The sequence below is a fragment of the Lygodium microphyllum genome, chromosome 6 (genome assembly GCF_053477565.2).
Source record: "Lygodium microphyllum isolate KBCC chromosome 6, Lygodium_microphyllum_v1.1.10, whole genome shotgun sequence".
NCBI lineage: Eukaryota > Viridiplantae > Streptophyta > Polypodiopsida > Schizaeales > Lygodiaceae > Lygodium > Lygodium microphyllum.
The window spans coordinates 11,930,247-11,942,987 of record NC_141140.1 but is presented as its reverse complement, the minus strand read 5'-3'; the positions used below and the strand labels follow the sequence as shown (position 1 = coordinate 11,942,987).

General features: G+C 40.8%; 2 protein-coding genes across 2 annotated transcripts; one reads left to right on the top strand and one right to left on the bottom strand.

Annotated features, from left to right (window-relative positions):
- Positions 1-1,653: 1,653 nt before the first annotated feature.
- Positions 1,654-3,478, top strand: LOC148034312 (uncharacterized). Its single transcript, XM_087680507.1, has 2 exons — positions 1,654-2,730; positions 2,812-3,478. The coding sequence occupies exons 1-2, from the start codon at positions 1,654-1,656 to the stop codon at positions 3,037-3,039; spliced, it is 1,305 nt and encodes a 434-aa protein (XP_087536633.1). The 3' UTR covers positions 3,040-3,478.
- Positions 3,479-8,435: 4,957 nt separating this feature from the next.
- LOC148034311 (uncharacterized) lies at positions 8,436-9,599 on the bottom strand. The gene is made up of 3 exons (XM_087680470.1): positions 9,371-9,599; positions 8,810-9,295; positions 8,436-8,668 (listed from the first exon to the last, which is right to left on the bottom strand). The coding sequence occupies exons 1-3, from the start codon at positions 9,558-9,560 to the stop codon at positions 8,436-8,438; spliced, it is 909 nt and encodes a 302-aa protein (XP_087536596.1). The 5' UTR covers positions 9,561-9,599.
- Positions 9,600-12,741: the final 3,142 nt, after the last annotated feature.

The following is a 12,741-nucleotide window of genomic DNA, read 5'->3' as shown; positions in this document are numbered from 1 at the left end:
ATCCTGCGCATCCTCCGGATGGGCCAACTACCCATGATCATTATCATCAAGATCCACAAACAAATCAATCTCTTCGTTACGCATTTCCGGTAGATCAACAAGATACCCAGCCATATCATCTGTCTCTTCCATTGGAGTTTCTTGTCGTTGCTCTTCTCTCGAAAATTCTTCCAATGCATAATCCTCATCATCTCTTTTCTTGAAAATCTTGATTCTTTTTCCAGCAATAGGCACTCTAAGCACTGTTCCATCCAATTCTGTCAGCTCACATTAGGGCCAAAAATGCTTCAAAAATGGCACTTGTAAGAAAGTGATTAAGTTGCTAATTAGTTGAGGTTTAGGAAGAATAAAACCTCTAAATTTGGTTGTCCAGATGTGATTAATGAGAGAATATTTGGTTCATTGAAGAGGTCGGCCATTAATTGCCCTCATCTTTTAATCCGGGTCAGGGGTCACCTTTTCGGCCGTTTATTGTCTTGGAACTCGAGAGATTTTGTATTTTCGAGATTTTCGTACAAACTTCGCATTTGTTTGCTCCCGCGTTTTCTTTCTATACACTATTCTCTTTTACCATTCCTTTTGCTGCACTTGCTTTCTATCACTGTGAGATTCTTGCTCGGTTCATTTGCCAGAATGTCTAGCAATACTACTTCAAATAACACAGGCGCAAGCACACGTAAATACAAGCTATCTATTCAGCTAGATCCGACTTACACATCTTGGAGAAGTATACATCATCGAGTATTGATAGATGAGATTGAAGCCAACAGGTTGCGAACACAAGGAATGAAGCATATAGATTTGTGGGTGGATGGAAATATCTATCCCAGGGATCCTTCTACAGGTAAACCACCTCCTTTTTTGAATGTCCATGACTATATAAGATATGCTGGAGAAGGTTACAATGGAATGCTTGGCTACTGTATGAGGTTATACTCTGCATCTTACACATATATAGCTCAAGTGCACGAAATGAAAAAAGCACTAGAAACTACACAAACAAAAATTTTAGAGTTGACAAGTCAGATTGATATTTTGAAAAATGTTAACAATTCATTGCAGAATAAGCTAATACGCTTGAGAGAAACTCCAGTAGGATTAAGAGAGAGGAAGAGACCGTTAAAAAATATAACCAGCTTGTGTGAGAGAGCAAAGAAAAGAAGACTAAATCTTACAAAGAAATATGTCTCTAACATATTAGGCATAAATATCCGAGAGAATGAGGAAAGAATCAAACTTTTGAAGGAAACCATGAATAAGAAAGACATTTTGAGGATTCTTAAGTCACCAGAAAATGTGGATTTGAGAGGTCCAACTCTGAGAGAGTTAGTGAAGGATTTAAAAGGCACAGTGAAAGCAAATGAAATCGTAGAGACATGCGATACTGTGGGTATAAGTCGGAAAGGTTACCGTGCTATCTCTGGATTATGGTTTAAAAATCTTAAACGCAATAGGGTAACTATATTTGGATTGCCCCGAGCCCTTGCAGTTTCCACTGCAAGAATTTCCATGAATCGCAAGATTCCACATGTTTTTGGAGATTACTTTCACATCGAAAGGTCTATGTCCTATGAAAAACAAAAAAAACAGGCAATTTTTTATTACAATGAGTTTAACAATATATGGCTTGATCTAAAAAAGGTGCAAATTGCAATGGTTCACATGTATAAAATCACAGTAGAAGAAAGTTATGGTGTTCTAAAGTTTGCCTTGAAGTTGGATGAAGCACAGATTCAAAAGGGACAAAAGATGGAAAGAATTAGCATTTGCCTCATGAACATGGCATTGGACCATGGCAATGGCGAGGGCAAAGCTCCATTGCATAAGATCCAATCCGAGATGGAGATTTGGTGGATTGGTGCAGCCCAGGTACCAATTGAAAATCATCAAACGTTGAAATGGTTGTTCAACCATACAGGTATTCCAAATATCATTAAGTCTCAAAGTGAAGGCGAAATGTTGGTAGTTGATGGGGTTGGTAAATTTAATGTGGAATGGCATATGAGTGCTGATTTGAAAACTATCAAATGTATGCTTGGAATATGTAATGGTGCAAATGCAAAATATCCTTGCATTTATTGCATGGAAAGTGTTGGATCCAAAGATTGGAGTAGTTTGCGACCAGTAAGAAGAGCCCCAAATAGAGACTCTATAGATTTGAGTAAATTTAAAAACATAGAAGACATCTGGGATCCCATTCTTTCCATCTCTCTTAAGAATGTTCATATTTGTACTTTGCATGCAGAGATTAGAATAATCGATAAGCTTCTCAGGTTGCATCTTGACTATGCATATTCCATTAAGCCATTATCTTTATCAGATGAGTGTATTGATAAATGCGAGGCATTGCTATCGAAAATGGGATTTCATGGGGGCCAAGTTCGCTTGAGAAAGGATCCAATACTTTCAGGAAAAACAAGAGATATATTGGCCGATGTCTCTATGGGAGGCTCAAAAGCTAGACGATTCTTAGGAAACCATTCAGGAAAGCAGGTGAATGCAGCTTGGGAGTGTTGGAGAGAGCTATGTGACATCACAACAAATGTTGCAAGCACGCCGAGGCTTGCGTTTCTTAGAATGGAGGTCTGGATACACCTTGATGTTTTTCTGAAACTCCTCAGGCAACATAAGACAACATATACATATGCGGAAGAGTTCAAAAGATCAATCACAAAGCTTGTTCAAGCGATAAAAGAGGCATGGGGAGAAAAAGATATCACTTTTTATCTGGTAAAGTAATAATTATTTAATATCGGCTTATTTTGACAAGTTTTTCAATTGGTATAAAATTTGTGTTACTTTGTATTTTAGCATATTCTTCATATTCATGGACCTTTCTTTGTGGAGGAGCATGGCCCCTTAGCAACTTATAGCAACCAAGGCATGGAAAAATCCCACTATCAAGCACGCACAATGTATTTTCGAGGCACAAGGCATGGGGGAGGAGGTACAAAAAGCAATGCTTTGGAGGAGCTATTCAACTGGTTTTTTCGACGACAACTTCAAAGAATGCAAATAAAAGACGGCAATGACACATGAGCAATCACACTTTTATATATAAGAAAGAATATATACAAAGCTAGCTTTCCAAAACTCTAACATTCTCTTCCTCCTCGGGAATCTTTCCTCTATAACGTAGAAATTTTTTTCTCTTGTAGCCAGCTATAGATTTTACATCAGTTCTGCCTGCAGCTAAGGCGTAGGATGAAAACGCCAAAAAGTATCCTGCTCTAGAAGCAGAGTAACCTGGACCGTAGCCAAAAATCCTAATTGCTGCAGTCTTTTCCAAAAACATTATTTTGTGGGCATTATATTGTAATCCTGAGAAACCTAGAAGCCTTGTAAGAGCTTTAATACAAAGTATCGGCCATGCTGCGTCCTCTGAGAAACTACTATGAAGTACAAAAAAGGATTCAGGGTCAATCCTGGCCAAGTAGTGGCCGAGTGCAATGTCTTTGGTGGTGTTACTAGCAATTCTCGATCCTTTGGCACGCCCCAAGAAGTTTTCTGTATCGGCAATCTCCAACTGCAAATAAAACCCATACTGAATGAGCATGAAATGTAAACCTACCAATGTGTAAAAGCAAATTCAAAATTATCTTACCACTTAATTTTCATCGTACTCCAATTTAAATGGATTCCATAAATTAATTGATGATGCTGTCTCATTGGTGTTAGTCAATTCTTTAACATATTCAGACTCCTCTCTTCCAAAATTGGAAATGCCGAGCTCGCTTTGAATGCGATCGAAGTCCTCATCAGTAATACTCAACTCTTTTTCAGCTTCTTTGGCCTTTTCAAAACAAAGAGAGAATGCCTCACCAGCATCAATAAACTTATCATCTAGAGTTTCTTTATCAAGCTTCAGAATCTCTTCCTTTGATTCATTTTCTGTGTCAATTATCCCATTAGCAGCATCAAAAGCTTCTGCAATAATTGCAAGACAATAATCTTCCCTGAGTTTAAAAAGTTTTTGAATATCTGAGAGTAAAATGTACTCCTTGTCCTTGAAAGGTATACATGGCAGGGAAGGAACAATATGGTGAGAACTCTCATCAGGTTGAGGGTTTGTATCTCCTTGGCTCTCCTCAATGATAGTCTCAGCTTTGAAGTGAGCAACATCCAAATTCTCAGCAATGGAAGCCTCAAAATCTGTATCTACAAACTCCTCTGTTTCCCTTTCATCTGCCAGATCATCCAACATGCAAAAGCTGGCAGTCTTTGCTCCTTCCAACTGTTGCTCCTCAGCTTTCATAGGGTATTTGACAAGGATGAATACAATAAAAGCAGCAGATTTTCTCATCATCTTGCAGTTTCTGGAATGAGTGCAGCAAAATATGTCTGTTAATTGAAACCTCTCCAGAGAGTGAGCCCTGCACTTTCTAGTAAATACTTTCTTTTCATTTCCTGTTGACCCAATGGGAATATGGACATATTCAATTGTGCCAACTTCAACAGAAGGACCTGCAAGAGTTTCAAACTCCAAAAAGTCCTCCATAATAAAATTTTCACAAGATTTCAGAACTTTGTCAAGTTCCCAATCAAGATTAAAAATATTTTTCACAACTCCATAGAATGAGACATCCATTCCATTCTGAAGCATAAAATCAAGTAGCCTCTCTGATGGAGTGATATCAATGAGCTCTGATACTCCTTGACATCTCACTACTGGCGTTCGCTTCCCTGGAGATGTACTTGGCTTTCTCACACTGGTGGCAGAGGATGGAGAGGAAAAGGAATGCACAGGCTGATCAGCTGTTGATGAACTTGAGCCTTTTGAAAGCCTTCTTCTTTTACCAGTTCCTGAAAAAACCGTGGATTGTATGGGTTGAGACATGTTTCTAACTTCTCACGATACGGCGCGATAAGAGAGAAACGATTGAGACGGAAAGGCCCCCTCGCGCCGTATCGGCGATCCCAGTAAGAAGTGCTAGAGCCACAACAAAAGTAGTCACACGAGCCTCAAGAACGCTGAAAGAAGACTAGAGTATGGGTTCAGACATGTTTCTAACTTCTCACGATACGGCGCGATAAGAGAGAAACGATTGAGACGGAAAGGCCCCCTCGCGCCGTATCGGCGATCCCAGTAAGAAGTGCTACAGCCACAACAAAAGTGGTCACACGAGCTTTAGGAACACTGAAAGAAGACTAGATCTACAGAACCTCCAAAACGAAGCAAAGAGAGAAAAGCGAAGAAAGCCAAAGGTCGCTCTCGCGCCGTATCAGCAAAACAGACAAAGGTCAGAAACCAAAAAAACCGTACAGATACGAAACACACCCTTATGTAGGCGCGGATTATGCCACCTGGCAGTATCCGTTGGGTAACACGTGTGCGAAAACCACGTGGCGAACAAGTGGACCCATAATTAGTTGACACGTAGCATACGGACCATTAATGCAGACACGTGGCACAATCAGTATCGGAAACGTGTCTGACACGTGTCATGATTTACCTAGGTATATAAGTGGTCATTTATCCGACGTGTACACTTTTCCGCAAGCAAAAAGAGGTGTGCCGATACGGAGCGAGGGCGTCCAAACGGCGTAGTCGCTTTCTCCTTATCGCGCCGTATTGGCGTGTCGTCTCTGATACGGAGCGAGTGCATCCAAACGGCCTTGTCGCTTTCACCTAATCGCGCCGTATCGGCGCCTCACCTCTGATACAGAGCGAGTGCGTCCAAACGGCCTTCACGCTTTCACCTAATCGCGCCGTATCGGCGCCTCACCTCTGATACGGAGCGAGGGCGCTGGAACGGTGTGGTCGCAATCTCCTTATCGCGCCGTATCATCTTCACATCTCCGATACGGAGCGAGGGCGCTAAAGCAGTCTGTGCGTTCGCTTCTCATCGCGCCGTATCGTCTTGTCATCTCCGACTCCTATTCGCGCCGTATCATCTTCTCATCTTGTCCTGGTTGTTTTTTTTCATTTTCTGGATGGCAAGGACAAAGCAAACTGCAAGAAGAGTGTATTTAGATGGGAAGGACAGTGGGGGTAGAAGAAAGTTAAAATTTGATGAATCTAAGGGGGTAGAAGAAGCTGGTCCATCACAGGCTCCAGAGCATTCAAGAACAGAAATCCCTCCTACACCAGGTGTTGTCCTTACATCTTCCATAAATGTTACTTCACCTGAAGTTGAGGAAGCAAAGGATGAGGCTTACCCTGTGAAAGATTCATTCCCTTCAATGGTACCTGAGCCCACATCTGCTGAAGCCACTGAACACCCCAAGTCAGAAAAGAGAAAGAGGAAGTCCAGGTTCTTCTATATGCAAAGATGTTTCAGTGAAATCAGGAAAGCCCAAAGAGCTACCCAGCATGTCATTCCAAAAGCTGCTTTTATAAGGGTGGTTAAAGAGATCTCTGATAGATTGTCTCAAGTGGCAACTGTCTCTGGTCTAAATAAGAGGTGGCAACTCTCAGCCATTCTTGCCCTGCAAGAGGCTGCAGAAGATTTTGTTATTGATTTCATGAACGACGCTTACATTGCTGCCGCCCATGCTCATAGGATCACCCTTATGAATAAAGATTTCAGCATCATTAGCAGAGTGAGGTATAGGTTTGACAAAGTCCTGAGGCCCTTGCCTTCCAATGATCAAAAAGCCTTTGAAATCCTCAACATTCCCCCAAAATTGTCTAGGAAAGAGAAAAAGCTTAAAGTTGAAGATGTTAGTGACCTTTACCCTACAAGGGGTCCCACCCAGCAGGGTGCCACCCAGCAGGAGGCTTTCTTGAGTGAAGAAAATCAAGAGATGTTTGAAACTGAAGAGGATGTTTACAAGAGGAAAGCCGCATCACTTGCTCCCGTCAACAGCGAGAGGATGGGCAAAGTGTATGGGCAAATTCTTGTGAATGTTGCTGGGGAATCTGAGGAGGAATATCTTAGTATATCTCCCGAGGACAAGCCCATGTTGGAAAAAAGGGATGTCCAACTATCTGACTCCGTGGTATTTTGTTGCATAAGGTAAGGTTTTTTGTTGCATAAGTTAAGTCTTTTCAATTATATTTTGGATGAAATTGGTATTGAATAGCTTTTGCTATTATCTGCAGGGCATTGGTGTCCTCTCTCACTCTCGATATCTGAAGAACCATATACATTGTGGATCCACTTCTCTCTGTGGGACTTTTTGCAAAATCTGGTTCTAATATTTTACCATTTTTTCGTAGCTTCGATAGTGTGAGAAATTACCACATCTTTTTCCCTTATGTAGAAAGGTATTTTTCTTTTTCTGTAGAGGAGAATTTATATTCATTTGCTTTCACCCTTCTACTCACCTCTTTTATGAATTTGCAGAGGGCATTGGAGTCTCATCTACATTAATTGTCTTTCAAGGGAAATTATCTTTATGAATTCTCTCAGCGGTGTTCACGGTCAAGCACGGATGTATGTTGGAAGAAAATTACTTTCTTTGATTTCTTTTATAAATAATATTTTGAACTTACAAAGCTTCCTTTTGTAGTGCTGCTAGACTCGTTTCTACCTTTTTGGATACAACATACGAGGATCTTGCTGATCCTCAAAGGCCGTATACTTTTCTTCTACAAGAAGTCCCATTGCAAAGCGATGCGCATTCTTGTGGATGGAGAGTTATCTCAAACATTTGCAGAATAGTGGATTCAAAGCTGTTACAAATAGAGGGAGTGAATGTAAGTTTATTTCATTTGATGTTTGTGTAACCCTTATCATGATGTCTTTTCACTAACTTATAACATTTATTCTTACAGTGTAGAGACTATCCTGAATCATATATTTGGTGGATAAGGGAGAGATGCATCGAGCTGATTCTAGACAAAGCAATCACACCATATGATCCTGACTCCCCTCTTCCTCCCAATACATCAATGGCCAAGGGCACAAGCAAGGGAAAGGTCAAGGGAAAGGGTAAGGACAATGGCAATGGTAAAGACAAGGGCAAGGGAAAAGGCAGTGGGACCACTGCTGCAGAGTCTAAGAAAAAAGGAATGCCAGTGCTCTCTCCTCTTAAATTTGATCCATCCCCTCTTAAGCCCCAAGAAAGGAGACTACCTGTAAAGGTCAAATTTTTCCAACAATCAAAGAAAGGCCCCGTGAGAAAAAATATCTTTGAAGAAATCGATAAAGAATGAAAATAGCAAACATAAGCATACACGAGCCATTTTATTTTGGCTTTGTACATTTTTATGCAATTTTTGTATCTCATTGTGTAATGAAAATTTTCACTTGTAAATCGAATGCAATGTACATTTTATACACGAGCCTTATTATTTTGGCCTTCTACATTTTTATGCAATTTTTGTACCTCATTGTGCAATGAAAATTTTCACTTGTAAATCGGATGCAATGTACATTTTATTTATACACATTCGAAAGGCGACTTGCTTCACGATAGCTTATGAAGTTCCCATTTAAAAATATCTTAAGGACAGTCTATTGAGATAAATTCTTGCCAAGTTTTCATTCTTAAGGCCCCAAACTCACAATTGTGGGAGACAAACAACTCGTACAAAAGAAAGAGCGCTCGGCTCTTTTACCAATTGTTACACCATTCACTTTGAACTTGTATGTAGGGGATATATTGTCTAGCAATTCCAATGTATCCCTCACATCTTTTAGACTCCAATTGGAAGTAACACTCACCTTCTTTACTTCTTCATGCGGAAAAACGTGCACCACAAGTTCATATGGTGTGTTCTCTGTATCAGAATCCAAGGGAACCCAAACACCCAATCTTAGTTTGTATCGCCTGTACTCAAAGGCCAAAGCGAGATTTTGGCGAGGGATACTGTAAGCCAAAGCCAAGGATTGAGGGCATGCACTGCACCTCAAGATATCACCTTTATGATCGCACTCTCTAGATTTCCAATGCGTCCCTATAGTGTTGTCCAAATCCTCTTCCGAAAAGTTTCTACTTAACCAGGATACCTTCATTCTTTGTAAATTTGCTGTTTTGAAGCAAGCCACGAAGATATGGAGGGGTACAAACCATGATAAACGTATTCTTCTTGAGATCCTTCCAGCTGTCATGGACTTCTTAATATCCTGAGATATTTTGAATTTGAAACTTTGCACTGTTACCTTGTCAGGAATCTCCCAATTTAGAGATGAAAGACTTGGCAATGGCAAATCTTCGATATTCCCATACCTATCCGCTTTAGAGGGAACCACATACTGTGCATAATATATAAAAACCTTGCATTCACTATAAAAAGACACAGTTTGATCGGCATAAATAATGTCTGCCAATCCCTTATGAATGGCATGGAAAGTTCCACTTAGGCTTTCCACAGGTTGCCATTCAATACTTGTTGACGGAAAGATATCTACAATGACGAACCGTTTGTTAGAACTTGCATAAATGGAAAATAATTATATACGTTATTCAACTTATAACTTACAATGTGTTTGTTGGGAAACACGTTCGTTTGGAGGCAAGTGCATATCCTTGGCCATGTAAACATGTTGCACCTTGACAAACCAACCTTCGGGCATAATTTTGAAGGCAATGATACGCCCCTTCCAGTGATGTTTTATATCTTCTCGTTTCCTTCTTTTCACCTTATGAGAGCCCTTGCAAGATGGCAGCATGGTAACCCAATCGTTTACAGCAAAGGTTTTGGGCTCAAAATTTCCATCTACTCCCTGGCTATAGACTGTGCAAGAGTGTATTAAACGAGAAGGGCACCTGGAGGAAGCCATGAAAAGAATGAAAGCGTAGAGAAAGAAGCTCAAAGAGGGGTGAATGAACTAAAAAGTAGCGCCAAGAACCCAAACGAGTATGTATTGGGCGCCAAAAACAATATTGAAAGATCTCCCGACTTTCAAAAAACTCATTATTAATTTCATCACATCTCTGTCATGTATTTTGTCAGATTGATAAGTAAATAACGTCTTTGGGACTCCAAAACATGTCAGACTTTAGGGGTTTTGGCTAAAAAAGAAGAGAGAATCACGAAATGGACTCCACTATCTCTAAAAAAGAGGAGACAAGAATACCATATTCTTGCACACGTGGCGAACTCTCTTTGGCCCTTTCCTTAATCCCGTGATTAACAAAAGTGCATTTTTTGAAGCGTTTTTGGCCCTAATGATATGTTGCATTATCAAAGACATGTCTGACTATGTATGGCCCAAACCATCTTTTCACCATCTTCCGAAGTGCAGTATGCTGATTTTCAAGGCTGCTATCAAAGACCAAAACCCAATCTCCCTCTTCTATTGCTCTAGGCCGCAAGCGATGCCTGCTATCAAACCTGTCCTTGTTCCTTAGTCTAGCAACTTTCAACCTGTCAATAGCTAGCTGAATATCCTCAGGTCTCCTCTCCAACTGTTGAATCCGAAGAGCTAAGAGCTCCTCTCTCGTCAAATCCTCCTGCCAAGGTAAAACTGACCAAGTCAAAGCACAAGTCTCAATCGGCATAACAGGTTTCTGACCATACATCAACTCTGCAGGCATATATCCTGTAGTAACACTATGAGTCGTATGATCAGCCCATAAAGCAAACGGTAGAAGTCTCGGCCATTCTCCAATCCGTCCTCTGCATGCTTTGGCTAATGCTTTCACTATTGGCGGATGCCCTCTTTCACTCTTCCCATTTCCCTCTGGATTGTATGCTGTGGTTAGAGCCAGTTTGATTCCTAGCTGAGAGAAAAACTCCCTAGCTTCATCTGCATCCAATTCACCACGATCCACAGTGATCTTACCCACACAACCATACCTGCAGAAAATTTCCTCCAATAAGAACTTACACACTGCACTAGTGGTCTTTGTTCTCAAAGATCTACCCTCAATATGATTAGTAAGGTCCTCTCTAGCCAAAACAATGTATCTCATCTGCCATAGACCCATAGGCATGGTAACCAAATCAACTACCCACTTATAATGAATGCATAGCGGATAGGTCGGATGAAGCTCATCTCTATGATGCACTACTGAATACATCTGGCAGTCTCTGCAAGTCTCAACAAAGTGAGAAACATCTCTGTACATGCCTTTCCACCAATATTTCTCCCTGATTTTCTCATAAGTAGCCCATACTCCTCTATGACCAGCCCAAGGACTCTCATGAAACTCCCTCATCACCTGTAATTGTGTCTCTTGATCGCAGACAACCCGCAAAGGTAATCCGCCTCTTTTCTTCGGATGCTTCCAAAGAAATCCATCCTTGAGAAAATAACCATAGGCTTTCCTTCTGATCTTCTTAAACTCTTCATCTGTCCATTCATCTCTTTTGCTTAGTGTACTAAGGTACTTGCCAATCTGCAACCAATCTCCAATATAAAGTTCTTCTGTAAAAGCCATAATATCAAAGACATGACAAACATGATCAACCATAGTGGCTGAAATTTCTGCATCGTCCTCTTCTGCAAGTAGAGTCTCCTCATCATCATACCTGGCTCTAGACAACATATCTGCCACTGGATTATCCTTCCCTGCTATGTGTTTAAATTCCGGATTTAATGACTTGATGTATGCAATCCATCTCAACATAGCTATATCCGAGTAGAGCAACTCGTGATCATACCAATCAATGGCAAGCAATCTGTCTCTACCACAACTGAAGCTCCAATAAAGTACTCCTTGTCACATTTGAGAGCCGTGACAATTTCCAATAACTCCCTCTTGATTTGCGGATATCTCCTCTGTCTCTTGTTTAGGACTTTCGCCCCAAACCGAATAGCATACCTATTTCCATCTGCATCATCTTGACCCATAGCCCAACCTATGCCAATTGGACTAGTGTCAACTGTAAATACAATAGGCCTATCACAATTATAATCCGCTTTCCTGAGAGTAGGAGCATTCTGCAATAACTTCTTCAATTTCCGCGTGGCTTTAGTGTGACTCTCATCCCAATAAAATTTCTGTCCCTTTCGAAGCAGCTGATACAAACAATCTGCAATGTGTGCAAAATGAGGTATCCAAATCATATAAAACACGCAAGCACCAATGAATCTCCGTACCTCAGAAGTGGTAGAACAATACTCTGCAATCTTGCCTATATCATTCACCTTATCAGGTGAGGGTTTCCTGCCATAATATCCACACATATGCCCAACAATGACAACCTCATTCACTCCAAAAACAGATTTTTGCCCTGAAAGTGTCAAGTTCACTTCTTCTAACCTGGCCAAAATCTTCTCACATGCTGAAATATGATCAGCCACAAAGTACCTGCATCCCTGCTCATTTAGGCTCTCATTCTTCTCTTCTTCTGCACACCCCTTAATGGGCACATCATCCAAGAAAGGCATAGTAAGCTGAGGTATGTAATCACGAAGGACCTTATGCATGGCATTCATCATATGCGCAACAGAATTAGTGGCACCTTGAGGCAAGGTACACATCCTGACAAGCCCAATAGGAGTTCTCATGGTGGTTATGTCCCTGCTTTCCAAAGCCAGCTGAAACTAATCATATCCTGAATATAAATCACCCAAAGAATAGATGGCACGTCCAGCAAATGCCTCTGCAAACTCATCCACAACTGGACCTATACCAACATTCCTGATAGTAACTCTGTTCACTGGCTGCATGTCCTAAATAAATCGAAGAGTACCATTCTTCTTTGGAACTGTAAACCACCTGTTCGAGTATGGTGCAGATGAAGGCTCAAGGATTCCCATCCTGATTTTCTCATTCAATAAATCAATGAGCTTTGGCAAGTGTGCTTTAGGCACTGGAATAGGTCGGAGATTCCATGGAATATGAGGAATAGTAAAAATGACCATAGGAGCAACAATATCAGGATTCACACATCCAATCTCA